This window comes from Ptychodera flava, unplaced genomic scaffold (genome assembly GCF_041260155.1).
Source record: "Ptychodera flava strain L36383 unplaced genomic scaffold, AS_Pfla_20210202 Scaffold_84__1_contigs__length_488627_pilon, whole genome shotgun sequence".
In the NCBI taxonomy this organism is placed as follows: domain Eukaryota; kingdom Metazoa; phylum Hemichordata; class Enteropneusta; family Ptychoderidae; genus Ptychodera; species Ptychodera flava.
In genome coordinates this window covers 314129-334813 of record NW_027248406.1, presented here as the reverse complement: position 1 = coordinate 334813, position 20685 = coordinate 314129, and the positions used below count along the sequence as shown (strand labels likewise).

At 37.6% G+C, this 20685-nt stretch overlaps 2 protein-coding genes across 2 annotated transcripts; one reads left to right on the top strand and one right to left on the bottom strand.

Moving 5' to 3' along the window:
* Positions 1 to 4155: 4155 nt before the first annotated feature.
* On the top strand, positions 4156 to 14137 carry LOC139129004 (uncharacterized). Its single transcript, XM_070694680.1, has 2 exons — positions 4156 to 4281; positions 10677 to 14137. Exons 1-2 carry the CDS (start codon positions 4256 to 4258, stop codon positions 11719 to 11721), a joined length of 1071 nt encoding a protein of 356 aa, XP_070550781.1. The 5' UTR covers positions 4156 to 4255; the 3' UTR covers positions 11722 to 14137.
* Positions 5202 to 16203, bottom strand: LOC139129006 (uncharacterized). Its single transcript, XM_070694683.1, has 5 exons — positions 15562 to 16203; positions 15064 to 15268; positions 14431 to 14604; positions 10487 to 10572; positions 5202 to 5711 (listed from the first exon to the last, which is right to left on the bottom strand). The coding sequence occupies exons 1-5, from the start codon at positions 15922 to 15924 to the stop codon at positions 5646 to 5648; spliced, it is 894 nt and encodes a 297-aa protein (XP_070550784.1). The 5' UTR covers positions 15925 to 16203; the 3' UTR covers positions 5202 to 5645.
* Between the last annotated feature and the right edge of the window lie 4482 nt (positions 16204 to 20685).

Below are 20685 nucleotides of genomic sequence, written 5' to 3'. Positions count from 1 at the left end.
GTAACATGGATCATCATGACACTATGGTTACTGAAAGAAGTGATGTCGACACAGGTTAGTAACTGATAAATATAATGCTTTCTACAGAGAAAGAGACCCCTTTCAACTGTAGAAATTACATTAAAACAACATTGTTAGACTATGCATGTAATTATTGAAAGTCAGTTTTAGAGTGTCCCTTTTTAGGAAGTAGGGGCTACTGAAATATAGTATCTCAGGCTTTTAGAGCACTGTAATATATTGTCTAAAAAAGATTAATGTTCAACGAAAATTTAAACTGTAAATTCTCATTACCTTTGTTTTACTGGATATCAGGTTGGATTAACACCAACTAAAAAAGTGTAATCTAATTTTTTATTTTGTAGCAACACTGACAAGAGAGAACAACAATATGTTGAAAGAGGTACTAAAAGAACTCAGAAGTATTAAAAAGAGAATAGACAAGCTTGAAGAAAAAGGGCCAAATGGAATGGAAAGTTGAACGGGCCAAATGCAAGGTGATATATTTAAAATACTAATTATAAATTGAATAACTCTTATCACTACAAATAGATAAATAGAAAATACTGAAAAATCTTTTTCTTTTTCTTTTATTTTACAGCCTGAATATTTATGCTTTCTTAAGTCATTGTTTACGAGGAACCACTATCTATATTATGATAACCTGCCAACAGAATTTATGGTGAGTGGTGCATTATGCAAATGTCAAAATATGCATTTCCCGATACAAATGTCTAAACATCCACATGCAGTATTACTATCTACTTACCATTGAATTTTCAATTATATTTATATATATATTATTAATTAAGTATGCATTTTTATTTTTGAAAATAGGACAAGATAAAAAGCCTTCTAACTGCTGAATTGGCTGAGGCAAGCTCATCTAATTTGCAGAAAATGATATCATATGCCTTGAAGAAATTCACTGTATGCCTTGAAGAAATTCACTGATTTCCGGGGTGATGTAAGGGCCAAGGTGTGTACAGTAAATATTAGTATAAAACACACTCTTACATACACAGCACACAAATTTGAACACAGCAATACATATTCATGAACTATATTCCTGCGGCATGTTATTCTTTTTCTAATTTATATCATAAAAAATTAGTAACAATGGCACTGTAATTTCTAAAAACTTGGGTGGTAGGATAGATATACATAGCAAAATGTAAGATTGCGTGTGTAAAGGTCCTTTTGACAACAATTTTTGTGATAAAAGAACTGCTTCTGGATAGCCCATAATTACAAACCTCACATACATACACAGTATATACACAGACATGCCCATGAAAGAATAGTTGTCTGCAACAAATGTTACTACATATTGTATAAATAACATAACAGCATTAGTTTCAAACTGTTCTTTTTTGTCTCACAAATTATTCTGATTTGATGGGTCATATAGGTGATTAATGGCCAGAAAAGGCAAAAAAACAAATAGTTACTAGATATAGAAAACTGACACTTCAGGGATTTTTATCAAAAACAAAGATAGTCTCAAAACTACAATTCAATTTGAACAAAAATCACCCAAGGGACCTACATATCAAAATTCTGAGAAATATTTCTTGGACAAATGGTAGTGTTGCAGGACAGAAACATAGTCTAATAAGATTTGTATCAGAAAAATTACAAAACATAAGCACAATTTCGTGTTCATAATCTTATTTATTTCTTATGTTTTTTTTATATATCGCCTAAAATCATATAGCTCCTGAGAAGCCAGACAAATAGAGGGCTGCCAATAAAGGACCTGAACACACTGTTATGGAAAGCATACTTTCCTGTTGAAGATGTGAACCTTGAGTGTACACTCAAGAAAACACTAATAATGGTAGAAACAATTTCTTTGTCTTCAATTTTATTATCGTTTTTAACTAAATCACAACATTTAACACATTTATATTTGCATACAAGTGTCAAACACTGAAAATGGACATTAGGTGTTGTATGAAAATGTGACTACTAAGTTGGAATTAAAAGTTCTCTCAAGATAATTTATTATACTTGTATCAAACCAAAATACTAACTGAAAGTTGCAAGGCATTTTTCATCAAAAATATACTAATGTTCACTTATTTGTACTTGTAAATAATGCTTAATATATTGATAACATACATCTCTGAATACAGTTGGATAACATTACTTCTGATAAATAATATCAGCTGATGAGTATATCCAAGTTACGCCAGGACATGGATTTAGTTGAACCACTCTCCCGATGCATGTGACTGAAAACCTCAACAAGAACCAAACATTTGTTGATGTTATAATTATATACTCAACAAAATATGAAGTTCCTTCAGAGGCTACAGTCATTCTAGTTGTATTACAGCTGCTCTTTAACAGGGTCGACTCAATGTTACATGTTCAAACAGTGTATACTGGTCTACTGTGGATTAGCTGTGGAAACGCAGCTATCTGTTGGTGGGGTAGCGGGCATAGCTATGCGGGTCAAAGGTCGACCCCGCCACGGATATTGTTGACCTTTGACCCGCATAGCGATGCCCGCTACCCCACCAACAGTTAGCTGCGTTTCCACAGCTAACTGTTGATAAGCCTGCAATGAAAAATTGAGAAACATTAAACAAAATTTCATGTTCATCATCTTACTTACCTTGTTTGATTTTGTTCCAGAGAGCATATGCCCATTCCAAGGACCTGTTTCGTAGAATTGGTACAAGAACAATTAAAGAGGCAAACAATTTTTGGATCAATTTTGACAATTTTTATACGCGATGCATGGAGGATGGGAGGGGGCGAAAATGGGAATTGTGGGAGGAACGGGATGAACGAAGGCGAAGGGCATTTTTGGGGGAGGAATAGACCTTAGTATCTGCAAGAATTGTATCACTTGTGGGCTGGCTCATGTGGTGTAGGATTCTGTCAAGAGGCTTGCTAATACTGGTATTGGTGTTTTCTTAAAAATGAATTTGTGTGTTTTGTTACTGCCTTATTGGAATTTAAAATTAATAACAATTTTTATTGATTTTCTTTACAGTTCCGAAATGATATTTGAATAAAGTCAATGTTACAGTTAACCTCATGGCTATGTGTATTTTGATCAACATACACTAAGGTAAGCTCAGTTTATGTTAACTCTTCTGCTTGATGTACATGTTTCCATATTATACTGTCTGCACGGTTGTAGTTTTCATTTCCATTGATGATAAAATAAACCAATGTGGGAGTTTTGCAACAGCTATACCTATCAAAATTTCAGTAATTTATTCTATAACGTTTACCTTTTTTTCATTACTGTAAACTTAGATCAAATCAATGTTTGGATCCATATGTATACAAAAATAGAGGTACTACGTCCACACTATACTTGTTCAATCTCAGTGAAACTACCTACCTCTGACCACCTTTCTCTAACCATGGAGGTACGAGGTCTATGTCAATCCAGGGATGTCCATGCTCTATCAAATGTTAAAAATTTACGTTTCTTCACAATTAAAGTTTCAAAGTGATGGATCTAGGTGCAGACAATATAAATAGGGAAACATGTACACTCTCTCGGATTTCTCGGCCTACGTTTAACACATCAAACAAAAGGCTGATTCGAGGTAGATAAAGCAGAATTGTGAGAGGTCAGTTCGGCTGCCTATCTTTTAAAGTTTTACATTCAAACTTACATGAAATGAAGACAAAATATGTATCTACATCCAGGTCAATTGCAAAATATTGAAACTTTCATCACTTTACATAATAGCAACGGCAGCAAAACTGACTTCATAAACTGAGCAAAAGATTGACTCCCCAGGTCAAGCATAAATGCATCATTTGACCCGAGGTCAAAGGCCAGGTCATAATGGCGAAGCTTATTTAAATCCTATGTTGTACAGTCTAGACCCACAGGTGTCCGGAGTTGCCGGTGTACATGCATAGAGAGAATGGGAAGGTGTGACACGGTTTTGCCCTCCGGAATGAACATACAATAAAATACGGGGTTTACAGTCAAATAAAAGGTCTACACCGATATCGAAATACCTCTTGTCTTTAACGCTCAAGTTTCAAGAATGCAAACTAGCATTTAGTCTCGATATCGGCCGAAAACTCTCTGGTAGCCCCGTTCATCAGGCTGTTACGTAGGGCAGCCATTTTGATAACTACATTCTTTGCGGGTTCATTTGCATTCCACATGAACCCGTGACCCCGCAACCGCTAAATTTAAATCCACTATCAAACGGGCTTCAAGTATTGGTGTACACATCGTCCAGCTTTGCGTTTTGCACGAACTCAAGTCATGGGAAAGTTTACCATTGTTTGTTGGTAAGTATTTTAGAAACTTTTTCATAACACACTTACATTATTCACTCATTTCGTCTGTTTTTTTATCCATGACCAATGCCTGCAATTTACTGCAAATTTGTTTCAACAGACTGAACAGTGCCAAAGTGAGTCTAATCTCCCTTCATTGCAAAAGTTTTCGCAAAAGATTTCAAACTAATTCCCAGTAAAATCATCAGCTTTTTTCCCCCCTCGTATTGAACATAAGCTCAACATTAACATGTTTTATTCCTTTTTTTCACTGCACCAAAGTAACATGTGCACTATCAATTCAGAAAAGGTGTGTTGCAAATTGAATCATACAGAACACTTGAAATAAAAGTAGTGGCAGGCTTTGACACCGGTTGTTCTTGTTAATCAAAATTGGCTATTTGGTTACTGATATTCATCATAATTTTGTTGGCTCAGATCTATTATTTATCCCTGCTTGGGAATGCTTTACACTGCATTGATTACTAGTTCAGTTGCTACAATACCTTAATTGTTTTTGGTAAGCGTATGTTCTGAGTGTCCAGAACTTCCTGAGAGAACTGTACTTTCAATTGGAATTTGAAAAAAAAACAAAAAACAAAAAACAAAATTACCACATAACTCGTAAAACTTGTATTTTATTTTCCATTTCTTTTTAATTAACCAGCAAAGTACTGTATTCAGTAATAACATTGCCTATTTTACCATTAAAATGAAAAAGTGGATATTAAACACATACAAGTTTCAATAAGTTTTAGTGACATCAACAATATAACTAAAACAAACAATATGCTGTCATGGAAGTTAACTTTAAACTCGAATCTGGGCAAACTGCATTGTTCATGGAGTCATCAATATATGATATACTGGGGGTTATTTTATTTTTAGAAAACAAGACCAAAGTATTCAGCTTTCAAGTTTCACAGATAACTGTGCACATGTATGCAGACAGTCCATTTTCACAGCAATTTGACCCCTTTACAATAAATAAATCAATAACACTTCATAATATAATGCTGTGTCAGTCTTTTGATAATCACTTTTGCCTCCTAGGTCAACTTTTACAAGAACACATTTACACATTCTACCTTTTACTTGACAAAATACTAACAAAATTGATGGGAAAAAAATTGTAAAGTTCAACATAATTATTTTATTACTTGACAAAAGATTATTTGTTGTAAATTTCACTTGAGAAATCTAACATGAACTACAAATTCAAGAAGAAAGACATCCAGGGCAATACCAAGTTTCATTTTCCACATCATCATCATCTTTGACGCCTACACACTTGTAGTGAAACCAGTTATCACACATATCACAACACACACTTTCAGTCACGCAGCTATCTGAACACTTTCCACACGGCCACTTTGTTACTCTCCTTCTTTTAGGTTGACTTCTTCGTGTCGTGACAGCAGATCCTGATGGTTGCATGTTTCCTGAAAGAGAATTTGAATTGAATTATTGAAAGGGAATTCTTTTTCTAGTATAAAACCACATTCCTGCTCACGAAATCAGTATAATTTAAATATTTTACATAACAGAATGTGAACAAATCATGCTCATGCGATAACATATTTTCCTGACAAATGGATACAAAATATTAGTATTAACAAAGAAACAGAGTCATGGAGAAATAAACAATTTAAAGTCCATATACAACAGGCGCTCTATGGTCTTACCAATAGGACATGGAGCATCCGCAGAGACTGGACATTTCACTCTATATCTACTCTTAAACCCCGGTGCGGGGTATAAAAGACCCCTAACTCATCGAAAATTCATAAAGGCGCTTGAGTGACAACTGAAAACAGCAAGGTAGACCGCTCCGTGAAAATCAGCCGAAGCAATTCTCAAACAAACATTACCAGCATACCATAAACATAGACTGTTTCATAAACACGTAGGCCATACTGGTATCCGCAAAGTTTCACAAAGCCCATTTAAAATTACGACGATTGGGGGAAAAATCGCTTTCGTAACAAAGGAAATGGCCCCAAGAGAACAGTCGTTCCGCGATTCAAACAATTGTCAATCATGCAGTGACGCGCAAAGGTGTAAACTGGTCAAACATTTGCTGTGCATACGAGAATAATTGCGATGTAAATAAACCATGTGTACGCTCAGAGTTACATGTATATTGGCGTGCACACAGGATGAAAACGTCGTGGTTGTCATAAACTATTTTACTAACAAGCGTTTATGATGCAATGACATCGCGAAAGTGAGCCATTTTCGGTCGTGACTTAGCAAGAGATGAGTCAGTATCGGTACGATGTATCCTTGCGAAAAGTGCGTACACTGTATTTTACAGAACTGCAGGCAGAGTCCATAGTTTACAATGACATCGAAAACAACTAAATATTAAAGCATGGCGGTAGCCTCCATGATCAATTTAATTACAGTCAGTCAAAGAGAGCCACTTTTTTAAACAGCCCTCCCCCCCCCCCCAAATCTACGGCCGAAAGTACCGGTAGCTACTGTCGCTTTTTATATAAATGCTAGCCCTGAAAACGGCCGTATGGTTTGTACATGTACACGTGTTCTCACAATGACATGTCGTGTTCGGAGGGTTGGTAAGGTTTTGACATACCGGTTGCCCCAGTAACGTTTGGACTTCTGCTATGAGAATTAAACAAAGCTTGTAAAGACATCAAAACAGTATTTGTCAATGTCAGTTCAAGGTGAGCAAGTGAGCGTCGACGCGTCATCACCCGATCTTCTTTGAAAGGCTTAGGCCTACTGATACGTGTGTCCGAGATCGGCTCATTGAGTTGGCACTACATCGTATGATTTCGACAAAGGTTGGACTTCAATTTCTTCAATAACGAAGATATCTATGAACCCAGTCCCCGGTTCATCCCATTGCTCCGAAAATAAACATAACTCGTGATCGTGATGAGTTTTCCGGGGACAAAGCAACCGAGCAGCCGACCTCGATCGCTTACAGATATCGTGGTACGTGAGATTCATGGAAATCTCGATCCTTCCGTGATGTAGTGAACTTATTTTTCTATTTTAGCGATCGGTCATGACGTCGCGTCGTTCACCTGTTTCCTACCATTTTCCTGACCGTGTTTCTCAGTCAATGTTTAGATCGGTAATTCGTGATTTCAACATACAAAATTACCAGCTTCGGATTATTTTTAATGTTTATGTTTATTACTTTCTTGATGATATTTCCACTACGCGTACTACGTACGGCGCCAATTCCGTATGTAGATATGGCGGTCAGTAGCAGAATCATTCTCGAACGATGACCCCAGAACTTCAGTGAATCAACTCAGCAAAAACTTCAGTACATCAACTCAACACGCTCCTGTTTTTAGGAAATTGATATTTTTTCCTTCTTTCTTTTTTCTTTCGCGTATTGCGAAGGCTATACCTAAGCTTATAGTCAGAGCGTGAGTTGAGAGCAAACAGATTACGCAGATAATGCGAACGATAGCAACCGTTACCAACAGACTCATTATGCAGAGCCGTGCCCCAAAACGCCCACCGAAACTTGGCATTAATCCGGATCCCGGTCCATTTCGCCCCGGGCTTTAATATATAATAACACAGTTGCAGACTGCAACTCAAATGAAGTCAACATTTTCCTTTTCTGTGATACAGCTTTATCTTAATAAATTATAAGACATGAAAACTAAATGATAGACAAAGTTCGATTTTATCCAATAAAAATATTTCATGGGAAATACAGTTATCTGTACTTTTTCTGGATAAATTAATGAAAATATGCTCTCTTGGCTTCAAAATATAATGTTGTAAATTAATATTGTAGGTAACATATTCAATAATTATGCCAACTTCCAAATCTGCATTGTTCATGCAAATAATAAATGCTACTTAAAATGCATGTATGGAAATTATACAAGATAACATGTGGTGGTCATATGTGATGATCTTTAGCCAACTGCATGCAATAACAATGTACTTAAATACAGATAGTGATCGACTCATCCATTCACTTTCAGGCTCATATATTTTGTTCATGAATATTAAAGAATTTATATAAATTGTTTTTTTTGCCCATAGAGCTGTGAAAGTATCATTACATTACATAAATTTGTCAATTTACTTTTTTACCAAACTTGAGAATAAACACTGGCTTTCTGAATGGATGGAGGAGTGATCCGTAGTAGTGCTGGTAGTGGTGTAGAAAGTAGAACACAATACCTTGTAAAACAAATGCATTTTGTTGACATGATTGTGTAATAAGATTTGATTACTAAATATCGTAAAGAACAGAACTTCATGCATATGAAACATTATGACTATAGTGTTGGCTGTAACACAGTATTTCTTACCACCCAATCTTTCTGGTTTACTCATTCTTATTTGTTTCCTATGAGCTTCTTCCTTTGTTGTTTTCATGTCTCGCAGATATTCCTTTCTAAAGGAAGCACTTGACATTAAAAGTATATTTCTTAATTACCTCATCATATAGAATTTTGACTACTGTGTCAAGCTGTTGATATTGGAAAACACTATCATTATCACTGTCACTATCAATATCAATTTCACTATCACTGTCACATTTTCCTTGCACCATGCTATCAGTGTCTATGCTAGGCTGCTCATCCTCGTTGGCATCATTTCCATCCTGAATTCTTGCTTGTGAGTTGTCCATGTCTCTGGCATCATCATATTTATCCTCTGAGTACAGATATGAAGTTTTGCACAAAATATTTCGGAAAAGAGATGTCCAGTGCTTGAATAGCCTGTCTTCATGCATAAGCTTCTCAAATACATGCTGGTATAGATACTGACCATAAACAGATATGTTGTTCTTATTTTCCAACTTTCTCACTGCTAAGTCCAAATCTTCAAAGAAATGGAAGGTGTCATCACTGATGTTGGTCAGACCACCTCTTAGGTTCTGTTTTCTTTTAGTTTCAATCAGAGTCTCTGGATCTGTAGAGTTTCTTAAGCTATCTTCAGTCACAGTGAGATGTTCCAAATACTTTACTTCTGTATCCAATTTCGCTATCTTCCTTGCATATCTTCGATTGTACAGTATTCTCATGACATTCTGTTTTTTCCGATATTTCAATGTGGCCACACACCATCCACCTATATATCTAATCTTTCCCCGTCCAGCAGCTGATCCTTTGAATGTCTTCACTTCCTGGGTTTTCTCTTGTTGTGATTTCTCCTTTATCTTAGTAGCATGCATCTCTACCACTTTAGCTCTGACGTGCTTGGCCAAGCAAAAGGCAGTACGAAAATGGTGAGATGATGGCTTTGCAACTTGGAACAGCGAACAAACACTTTGCTTGTACTGATCACTTTGCAGAATACTTGCAATTTCTCTGTACAGCTGAGTAGTGTGTTTGTTACTCAGTGTTGTCTTGGCAGATGACGTTGACAAAATATATGCCTGATTTATTTTGTGCCAAAGTGTTGCACAGAAGACTTCAACTCTTGTCTTTTCACCACTCAGGTAGGACAACAAAGCATTGAATACATTTTGTTCATTTGTCAATGGCTGTTGATAAGTATGGCACTGAAAAAAGGCATGATCTGGTAGTACATCATCAGGCAAATTTCCTCCATCTTTGACTCCAGCATCAGAACCTTTATCACCTTCACACTGGTCTTCATCATCATGATTATCATTTGCTGCATCATCCTTGTCATTTGATGATTGCTCTTCAAAATCATGCATAGTTTCATCTAGCTGCTCGTCTGTGAGTGGCTCATTTTCTTCTTCAACCTCTACTATTTGTACATCAACATCTGTGTTTTCTTGTATTATTTCCTTCCTGCAACATGCCAAGTCTTCTTCCGCTGGTGTCTGCTCACTGTCATAAAACTCCCCTATGAAGGCAGGCTGACTCGACACTAGAGCTGGGCTAAAGTTGAGTACTCGGAGACCTTGTTTTGTGTTTGCTCTACCAATAGCTACTCCTATCTGACCTGGCTGAGTCATGTTTCGACAGTCAACTTCAACTCTGTCCAGAGTTAAGCCTTGAGATCTGTGTACAGTCATTGAAAATGCCAACTTGATGGGGAATTGCTTCCTGCATGCTTTCACTTGTTGAGTCTGGGGACAGTATATTTTAAAATCATGTCGCTTCAGGGAAACAGTTCTTTGACTGGATGGAAAGTGCACTGTTACTTTGTGTGGATCAAGATCAATAACTTGACCTTGTAGGCCATTGTAAAGGTTGGATGACAAATTTGTGATCAAGATGATAGGTGCACTCACTTTTAAATGAAGAGTCTTTGGCGCAGTACATTTTGAAAGTAGTTTGATTTCACCTGTATCATCAGCTCTAAACAACTTCATTTCACCTACAAGAGTAGAGTATTGATGCAAACAATTATTAGTATTTCCTCTAAAGTGTATTTGAATCTACAGATGTTATTTCACTATAAAAACTATTTCTCATTCTCAGGTTGAAGGAAACCATGAAAGAATCATCCATGGGATCTGTACGGGCAGATAAGTTATGGTCTAGATTTGAGGAAGCCACAGCATGCACCACCAATATGAGAAAATCGCTTGGAAAAACTCTCAAGAAGATATTTCCAAACATTGTTGTATCTACTACAAGGGACAAAGCTACAAAGAAAACAGTCAATTTGTACAGAGGAATAACATGGAAGTCTGACTCTTCACATCACGATGAAAGTGTTTCCCTACATGACATGAGACAGTATATACCTGACACAGCAATTGTCTTACCCAGGTGTGGCAGTGATTGCATCAAGTTAGCCATTCCTTCAAAGATCATCAGTAATGGAAATATAGTTCTCAAACAAATTGATATCTACAGAGACCACTGGGAATTGAGTATCAGGGGCAAAAATGTGGACTTGAGAGCCATCGACATTGATTCAAGCCTGTGCACTCTAAGCAAAGACACAATTCCAGAGATCTTGTCCCTGGTAGACAAAGTGAAGGTGTGTACAGGACTACCTGCTAAACTGACAACAAATGGACACTCAATGCAGTATTCCTCCAAGTGTGAAGAAGAACATATTTCCATACAGGGTGATGAAAATTCATCATGCAAGACTTTACGTTCACATGATTGTAACCAAGTCGTACAATGGAGTGCATTAACAGAAACATGCTATGTTTGTCAAGTGCGATGCAGACCATATAAAAACAACAACATACCGGTAGACAAAAAATCAACTCCTCAGGAAGATGTGGAAGCAGCAGAAATCCTTGATGTAGAGGATACCTTAAACCTTGATGGTCAAGTTCACAAAGACATAAGTTCCATACTCAGTTCAGTTTTCAAAGATGCACCAGAAGATATGAAAGTACTTCTACAAAGCCAATATGATGCTGTCCAATGCAAATCACCCAATCAAAGGCGTTGGAAGAAAGAAGTCATTAGTTTATGTTTGAATTTGTGGATAAGGAGTCCGAAGTCTTACAATGACTTAAAAGACAGTAACATGTTAATACTTCCTTCAGGCAGACAATAAGCACGCTATAAGAACTGGATTCCACAATCAGCTGGCATTGATGATTGAGTATTCCAGTGGATGTACCACACAGCCAAGGAAGCTAAAATCCCAAAACATGGCTGGGCTGGAGGTCTTATTCATGATGAGGCAAAAATACAGCAGGATCTGGTGTTATCAGTGAGTGGAGGTCAGCCAAAATCAATTGGTTGGATTGACCTTGGTGATGAAGCTTTCAATCTGCTGATTTTGAAAGATGGGCATATAACTCGAAAACTTGCCACAGATGTGATACAGTTTATTTTCATTGGCTATACTGGCTTTCGTTTCCCTGTGTGCCATTTCCCTACGTGTGGAGTTAAGGCTTCTGAACTCCATATAATAATATGGGATATTATTTCATAGCTGAATGACTGGTCATTTCACGTTGATTTCATCATGCAAGATGGAGGACAGGAGAACAGACAATTTATTAAATCTAACTTTCCGCTCAGTTTGCCACTGGACTCAAAATACACCAGCCCAAATTTAGTGGACCCAACCACAAACATAGTACATGTTCAGGACTTCTCCCATGATGTAAAGAAACTGAGAAACAGCATCTTAAGCAGTGGGCACGTGAAGCATTTGCACACACGCACCCTCATCTATGAAGGGAAAGAAATCCTATGGGATCATCTGAAAAGTGCTGTCATCTGGGACCGTGATGTAAACAGCAGGCCGATCTATCACAAGATTACAGACACACACCTGGCCCCCACTAACGCTGACAAAATGAGGAATCACTTAGCAGAGGACATGTTAAACGATGACATGCTGCACCTCATGGAGACATATCAGTCAGGTTTGACAAATGGTACTCATCTGGACAGCACCATTTCTCTCTTGAAGCAAACTAGCACACTGATTGCAATTTTCCGTGATCGGCGACCAGTAACTTCAATATCAGATGACCGGTTATATGCCCTGAAGAATACACACCAATGGTTCTCCAAATGGCGTACCTCTGTCCTCTCTGATAAGAATGGCCAACAAGCAAAGAGCTCCAAAATGTTGCCATCGAATGAATGTTTAGATAATCTGGACTCAATCATTCTTGGGTTCCTGGCTGTGTGCGAACAACATTTAAAAGCTTATCCTGGGAGCTACATCATTCCAGCATTGTTCAATTCTGATCCAGTGGAAAATCACTTCTGCCAACAAAGAGGTCTACACAATGGTAATCTCACCAATCCCAATTACATGACCTACAATAAAACAGTGAATGCGGTTATCCTTGGCCAAACATCCATCTCCCGAGGAAGAAAATCGAATGCAGGGCTCTCTAAAGCCAAACCGTTCAACTTTTATGTGAGGAATGCACCACCGTTAGGATGTACTTACAGAAAACATAACAAAAGACTGTGCAGTTCTACATGTATATGTTGATGTTCGATACTGCCTTTGTATGGTGTGTATATACATTCTGTACTGGTCATCGAGAAGTCATTAGTAGTTTATATTTTAGTTCTTGAATTCATTCAGCATTTTTTTGTTGGGTTTTTCCTTGTGTCATTTGTAAACACATGAGCAGACTTTCTATATCTGTTAGCCCAAGCCAACTGCAAATTGGTCAAAATTTGTCTGGGTTAATGTTGAGCTATGAAAAGTTTCCAAAACAAGAGTATATAATCTGTTAATTTTGATACATTTTTTTCTTTAAAGAGGAAGTTCATCAAGGCTTATTTTTACATAAGTGCTAACTTAAATTTGTAGTCGCTTAATCCAGAAAAGCCATTTTCACCATTTGTAACTCACTTGATTTTTTACAAAAACGGATAAAAATAGTGGAGGAAGTTGCAGATTATGGTCACAAAGTGCCGAGCTTGGCGCTTTCATCTGGTGATATTGTTGGGACCATCTTTCGATGGGTAAGGCAGTGTCATTCAAGTTCACACAAGGCTATGCGTATTTGCATAATTATTGTTTACGTTCTGAAAATACGCACAGCAGTGAAAGTCAGTGAAAAGACAAAGCCATATCCATCAACAGATGTTCCCTGCTACATCACGTTATAAAAACGCCAAGCTTGGTGCTTTTTTCCACATGATTCATCATACATTATGTTGATGAATCCCTAAACTGCAACTGCCATCACTACCTTTATTCTTTTTTGTGGAAAATAATGCAAGTTGCAATGGCGAAAATGTGAAAATGGCTTTTTACAGATTAAGCGACCAAAATTCTAGCACATATAAAAAAATAGCATGAACTTCCCCTTCACTTGCACAAGACAAAACCTATGATTTATAAATTTTGAAAAAAAAAATTGATAACACTCAAAGATTCAAATAATCCATCTAATGAAACTGTAAATACTGTGGGATTTGGGTTTAATGTAATATTGGCAACAAATATATTACTCAATTTATTAAAACATCTTTCTTTTATATTAAGCATCTTTACTGTTCGAATTTTTATTTTGTGCTGGTGTATGATGAGAATGTGCAAGCATCCTTGAATTTAAAAATCACTAACGGTAATTCAAAATTATGATGACAGGTGACAGCTTTGTGATCATACATCCTTACACGTATCTGAATGAACAGTCCATACCAGTATGACACACCCAGTATTGTTTTCAATATATCTATCAAAACATTATCAACAGATAGGGCCATGCTGTTTAATGTTTTTCCTATCAGACTCATAACAGTGGTGCAAGCTGTTTTACCTCATGATCATTCTTACCTTCCATTGCCATTAGGTGATTGGCATTGCTAATATCCACATCATAGTTGAGTGCAAAAAGTTTCACCGGTGTTTCGCCTGGAGGCAAGGGCCGTTGAAGCCTCTTCAGTAAATTTGTTACAGAGTTTTTAATTTCACCTCGACAGCAAAGATTAATTGCTTCAATCAGATCATCTGTAAATGATAGGAAATATAGGATGGAATCCATTACAGGTACCAATTATTAATAATGTAACATACTACATCAAACCACAGTAAATAAACAGTAATATGGAATAGTATCAGAGTGAACAGCAGTGTGCCCTCTAACAAAAGACATTTCAGGAAACTTTATAGTCCATTGAAAAATTTGTGAATTTATTTGAGTCACACCCGGGGAGTCACAATGTATAATTTCCTATTCAACTGAAAATTTGTTGGTATCAGGGAGAATATTCATGGGTCATATCGCGTCAAATAGGCTTAGAGAGGGCACATTGGTGAACAAACGATCAGTCAATGCAAAATTTCTGTATTCTCATAATGCCTACCGGTAATCATCATGGTAAAGTGGTGAAACGTTCAGCTCCAAAAGTGCAGAAGGCTGATGCACGCTGCACATGGAAATATTTTACCTTTCAAATATCAACTCACTCTCAGTCTGCCTGTGAACTGTAGAAAGGAAAAAACAGTGTGGAACTAAGTTCTTGAATTGCTCGGCTTTGATAAACATACAGCCAGGATCATTGTATGCAATATTTGGCACTGGTTTAAGCTGGTAAAGGTCACCACTTAAAACGACTTGCATTCCACCGAAAGGGAGACTGGATTTTCTTACCATACGGAAAACTGCTTCAATCTAACAAATAGAAAAAATTATGGCCATTAATAAATTAAATCATTATGACAAAAACACCATAATATGGGGGGGGGGGGTAGAAAGTTTATCACGTCAAAAGCAGCTGTATGAAAGACTTCCCCAAGGCCCCCACACCCACCCAAAGTGTTTTCTTAGGTGGGATGTACGACACATAAAACTAGAATGTAAACAAATTAAAGCTTTACTAGCAAAATATTCGGAGCCAACCACATCATCACATCATGGATGTCTTTACATCCATGATCACATGGAGTACAAACGATGATGCTTACCCGAAGAAAGATCTTAGCCGATAGCATTGAAACTTCATCTATAACAAGAAGTTCGGTGTTGAGAATATTCATTTTGACTTCTTTCATTTCTGGTTCATGTATTATTTTCCTGGCCAATTCATGGTCAGTGAAACGGCCGTCCATGACACCTGAAAATCTGTGGATCGTCTGTCCGCCTGGTAGGAGACTTGCCGCCACACCAGTTGTTGCGGTCATTGCACATAATGACCCTTTACGTCGGCATAATTGCGTAATGAGGCACGTTTTGCCGGTCCCTGCCTGGCCAAGAATAAAAATATTGTGGCCCTGGTCGACAGCATTGCTTATTTTGGTCTCCAACGCAAGATTTCGACACATATGCATAGACCACGACTCCTATTCCCGCGATTCACGTTTGTTTTGATCGTGCAAAGGTCACGAGTTCATCACTTTTGCGCGCTGAACCTTGGGTAATTTGTCTCGTTCAAAATGGCTGACGTACGTAACACCCTGAGGATGTACGTAACCAGGAATTTAGGGCCAAAAGAGAGACTAAATAACGATTAACACGTCTCAGGGTTGGACATTAAACGTCAAAGGTATTTATCTGTCGGAGGAAGGTTGTTTTTTGACTGCATGTGTTGATATACATGGATTTTTATTGTCTTTTTCATTCCGGAGGGCAAAACCATGTCACAGCTTCCCATTCTCTCTATGCATGTACACCGGCAACTCCGGACACATGTGGACTTAATCATTGATCGTTGGATGAATAACGTTTTATGCTATGGTTTGACAGTAGTAAATCGTAGGTTCAAAGGTATTTTAATGTAAAGCAAAATACGATGTACCACATTCCGGCCGATGTCATCGTGTAGTTAGCGTTGAAGCGAGATAACCTCCATGGCGGAAGGATGTTTGCAAACATCGCGCTCATGAATGACATTGACATTGCTTAGCGAGACCTAGAAAATAGAAGAATATTGTAGTCTCATCATATAACCATACTCCTACTGGCCCAGCTCACAACTGACTGACCTCTTTTTATTCGGCCTGGCCTGGCCCTGCATCAGAATTACACGGCGGCCATGGTATGCAGGCATGCAGGGCGGCCGTGGGCGGCAGGGCGGCAGGGCGGCCGTGGTATGCATAACCGTGGTATGCATAACCGCGGCCGCTGTGTAATGAACCACACGTAACTGCGATGTGCCCTGAATACCGTGCTGTTGTAGTATTTGGGTAATTATCTGTGCTGGAGACCTCAACGGTGGAAGCCGTCCAGGATGTCATCTGTGGATTGGTTGGTATTTGTCACCTGACCTGGCTAGGAGTATAAAAGACATATCAGCAGTTGGCGGGAGTGCACACCTACGGATCCCGGAACCTGATACAGAGACGTCTTTACTCTACTCTCCCGTGTGGAACTACTGGAGACTTCTCTTTGTGTTTTATCCGAAGGATCCAAACAGCTCTGCGACGCTTCGGAGCCACATTAGCAGGCAATACACCGTTTGCTACAGCTCTGCAGCGTGGAGCATCGATATATCGACTTGAGCCGACTAATACTGTTATTGGTAAGCACAAGCTTGGTATTTATATTGTGTGTGTGCCATGTGTGTTTGAGTGCGTCACAGTTGAGTCAACATTGTACCGGGAAATACAATACTGTGTGTTCCCGGCGTTATACGGCGTCCCACCGCACACAATGTATCTGTCAAGCCATTCGGGTGCGTTCCAGACGTTACAAGGTTCCACTAAAGTCTTTCAAAGTGCTATGAGTATCGAAAAATCTGAGGACGTACTTTCGAGATGATAATGATACAAGTTTCATTCATACCGAAGGGGTCGAAACGGTCAGGGGTCGAGCGTGGGTCGAGTGACTCGTAGAAGCCACTGCAGCTCACAAGTTACCCACGACAAAAATCGGGAAAGGGTTATTAGCTTCATAACAGCCGCACAGTGTCTTATAGGAATACAAAGCAGTAGGCACTTACCATTATCTTTCTTTAACTTGAACAAAAACCGGGAACGTAGTTAGTGTTCGGTAGATGTGCTGTACCACGACCCTCCACGACCGTGGCTGTACAGTGGGTCCCGCTGGCTGAAGCTGTTCGCACTAGTTACGCACACACGGCAGACATAACCATCCGAGTTCAGAATATAGTGTGTGCCGTGTTGGGTTTAATTGACACGTTAAAGGTTGATAGTTTGGTGTAATTGTTTGACATTAAGCAAGTACTATACTTTTAAACAATTACTAAGAAGATACAAATAGATGAAACTTTGCAATTATGATCCGCTACCTCAGCTACCCTTCGCTACCCAAAATCTCATTTGCATGAATGAATCGTGCCTCAATCCTGCGATAATTGCTCATGAAACCTAAACAAGACATTGCATATTACAATATGTCATTTTAAAGACTAGTAAATTACCTTTCTATTGATACCTAACAAGCCAGGTTATGTCAAAAATCAAGCTCAGCAGATGACTTATAAGAAGACAGATTTAACAAAAAAGCAAGCGAGTTGGCAATACTGTGATTTTGCGAGACCCTTCAAAATATGACTGTTACAGCTGCAGAGTCCCAATATATTTTCTGTTAAAAATCTATTTCATATTTCTGACATTCCCCAGTACCAAATAAAAAGATTTCATGAAAGCATTGCCTTATTTGTTATGTCTAGCTAGAAAATTGGTAGAATTTGACGATAGCTACGAAAGTAATTTTCGATATAAACTTTGTGGTATGGGGTAAGTTTTCGTCATATATCATGAAAACTATATCAGATATGGCAGATAACAATATGTCATTTAGAAAAGTAGTAAATTAGCTTTTTAATGATACCAAATAAACATGGTTATGTAATAAAATAAGCGCAGCAGATGACCTACAATGGGACAAAACACATATGAGTCTGCACTGCTGTGATTTTGCAGTACTCCACAGAATATGCCTGTTACAGCCACAGAATATCAATATTCTTTCTGTTAAAAGTCTATTTCATATTTCTGACATGTTTTTGTACCAAATAAAGTAGATTTAATAGAAAAAATGGCCAGATGTTATATGTCTAGGTAAAAAAATGGTAGAATTTGGTTTTCGCTATGACTGCAATTTTCAATGTAAACTTTGGAGTATGGGGTAAGTTTTGGTTATATATCATTCAAACAATAGAAGATATTGCATGCTACCATATGTCATTCTACAGATTAGTTAATTATCTTTCTAATGATACCTAACAAGCCAGGTTATATTCAAAAACAAGCTCAGCAGATAAATTATAAGAAGACAGTTTTAACAAAAATGAATGCAAGTCTGCTACACTATGATTTTGCGGTACCCTTCAAAATATGACTGTTACAGCTGTAGATTCCCAATATTTTTTCTGTTAAAAGTCTATTTCATATTTCTGACATGTTCGTGTACCAAATAAAACAGATTTAATAGCAAAAACGGCTAGATTTTTTGTGTCAAGCTAAAAAAATGGTAGAATTCGGTTTTAGCTATGACTGCAATTTTCAATGTAAACTTTGGGGTATGGGGTAAGTTTTGGTTATATATCATGAAAACTATAGAAGATATTGCATGTTACAATATGTCATTTCAAAAACTAGTTAATTATCTTTCTAATGATACCCAACAAGCCAGGTTATATTCAAAAACAAGCTCAGCAGATAACTTATAGGAAGACAGTTTTAACAAAAATGCATGCAAATCTGCAACACTGTTATTTTGCGGTACCCTTCAAAATATGACTGTTACAGCTGTAGATTCCCAATATTTTTTTCTGTTAAAAGTCTATTTCATATTTTTGACATGTCCCTGTATCAAATAAAACAGATTTCAGACAAAGCAATGCATATTTTATTATGCCTAGCTAAAAAATTGGTAGAATTTGAGTTTTACTGTAATTTGCAATGTTAAATTTTGGGGTAAGGGGTAAGTTTTGGTTATATTTGACAAAAACTGTAGAAGATATTGCATAGTGCAATATGTCATCTGAAAGAGGAATAAATTCCCTTTCTAATGATACCAAACAAATGAGGTTATGTTAAAAAATGAGCTCAGCACATGACTTACAAGAAGACAGATTTGACGAAAATGCATTTGGCTTGGAAAATCGTGATTTTGCGGTACCCTTCAAAACATGACCATAACAGCTATTGCGTCCCTATATTTTTCTGTTAAAATTCCATTTCGTATTCTAGGGATCAATACAGGTTTGTTATCCTGTGGGGGGGTGCACGTAGACCCCCTCTAGCCCACGGACTACATGTTTTGGAGAGCTCTAGATTGCTGATCTATGGCTGGAGAAGCTTAGCTACTATGGTGTTACTAGTTACTGTTGTTGGATTCGAATTGTAATAAACCAACCTTGGTTTTTTACATTTTACCGAATCACTCGCTTCTGTTTCGACGTCAGTTTAACTCGAACCCACCCCGGGGGATTCTCATCGTCACTTTACTCCCCCACAGTTTTAGCGCCTGTACAATGCTAACAGATTTTTGAAGACATTTCTTTTAATAAATAACGGTAACTGCTAGAAATAAGGACGACAGAGACAAAACTTACATTTTTAAAATTAAAATAGATCAATTTACAATAAACTTCGACGCTCGTGATATATTGTCCCTAACTCATTAGGTGCGGTCCGTCATCGTGCTTCGTAATATGAACGTTAACACGCCAATCAACTAGACGTCAAGTTCACAACGTGAGACTCTTCATGCTCTTGTCAGTCCGTCAGTGCAATAACTAGACTGAATGTCTTTCACACCATGAGATCAATTAGCTGTATCTTTGGTCATTTTTCTTATTTTGTTTGTTCTGTGTATCATCTGCAGTTTCTGGTTTGAATCCCTGAACCATGGAGAAATTCCTAATATTTAGCTCATAAATATACCCTGTATGAGTATAATCTGCATTGTTATTGTTTAAATTTTGTATTCAGGTCCAGACTAGAATACATTTATCAACAATAACAATGGTCATTTCGCATACACAGGCTGTAATGGCAAGCAGGACACCGGGCATTGGTCATGAAATCGGATTATAGTCAAAATCCTGTAGTTGATGCATTGAAAAAGAGTAGTGAAAAATTAGTCAAAATTTACAGCTAATGTCCCTTTAATTTTGAGCA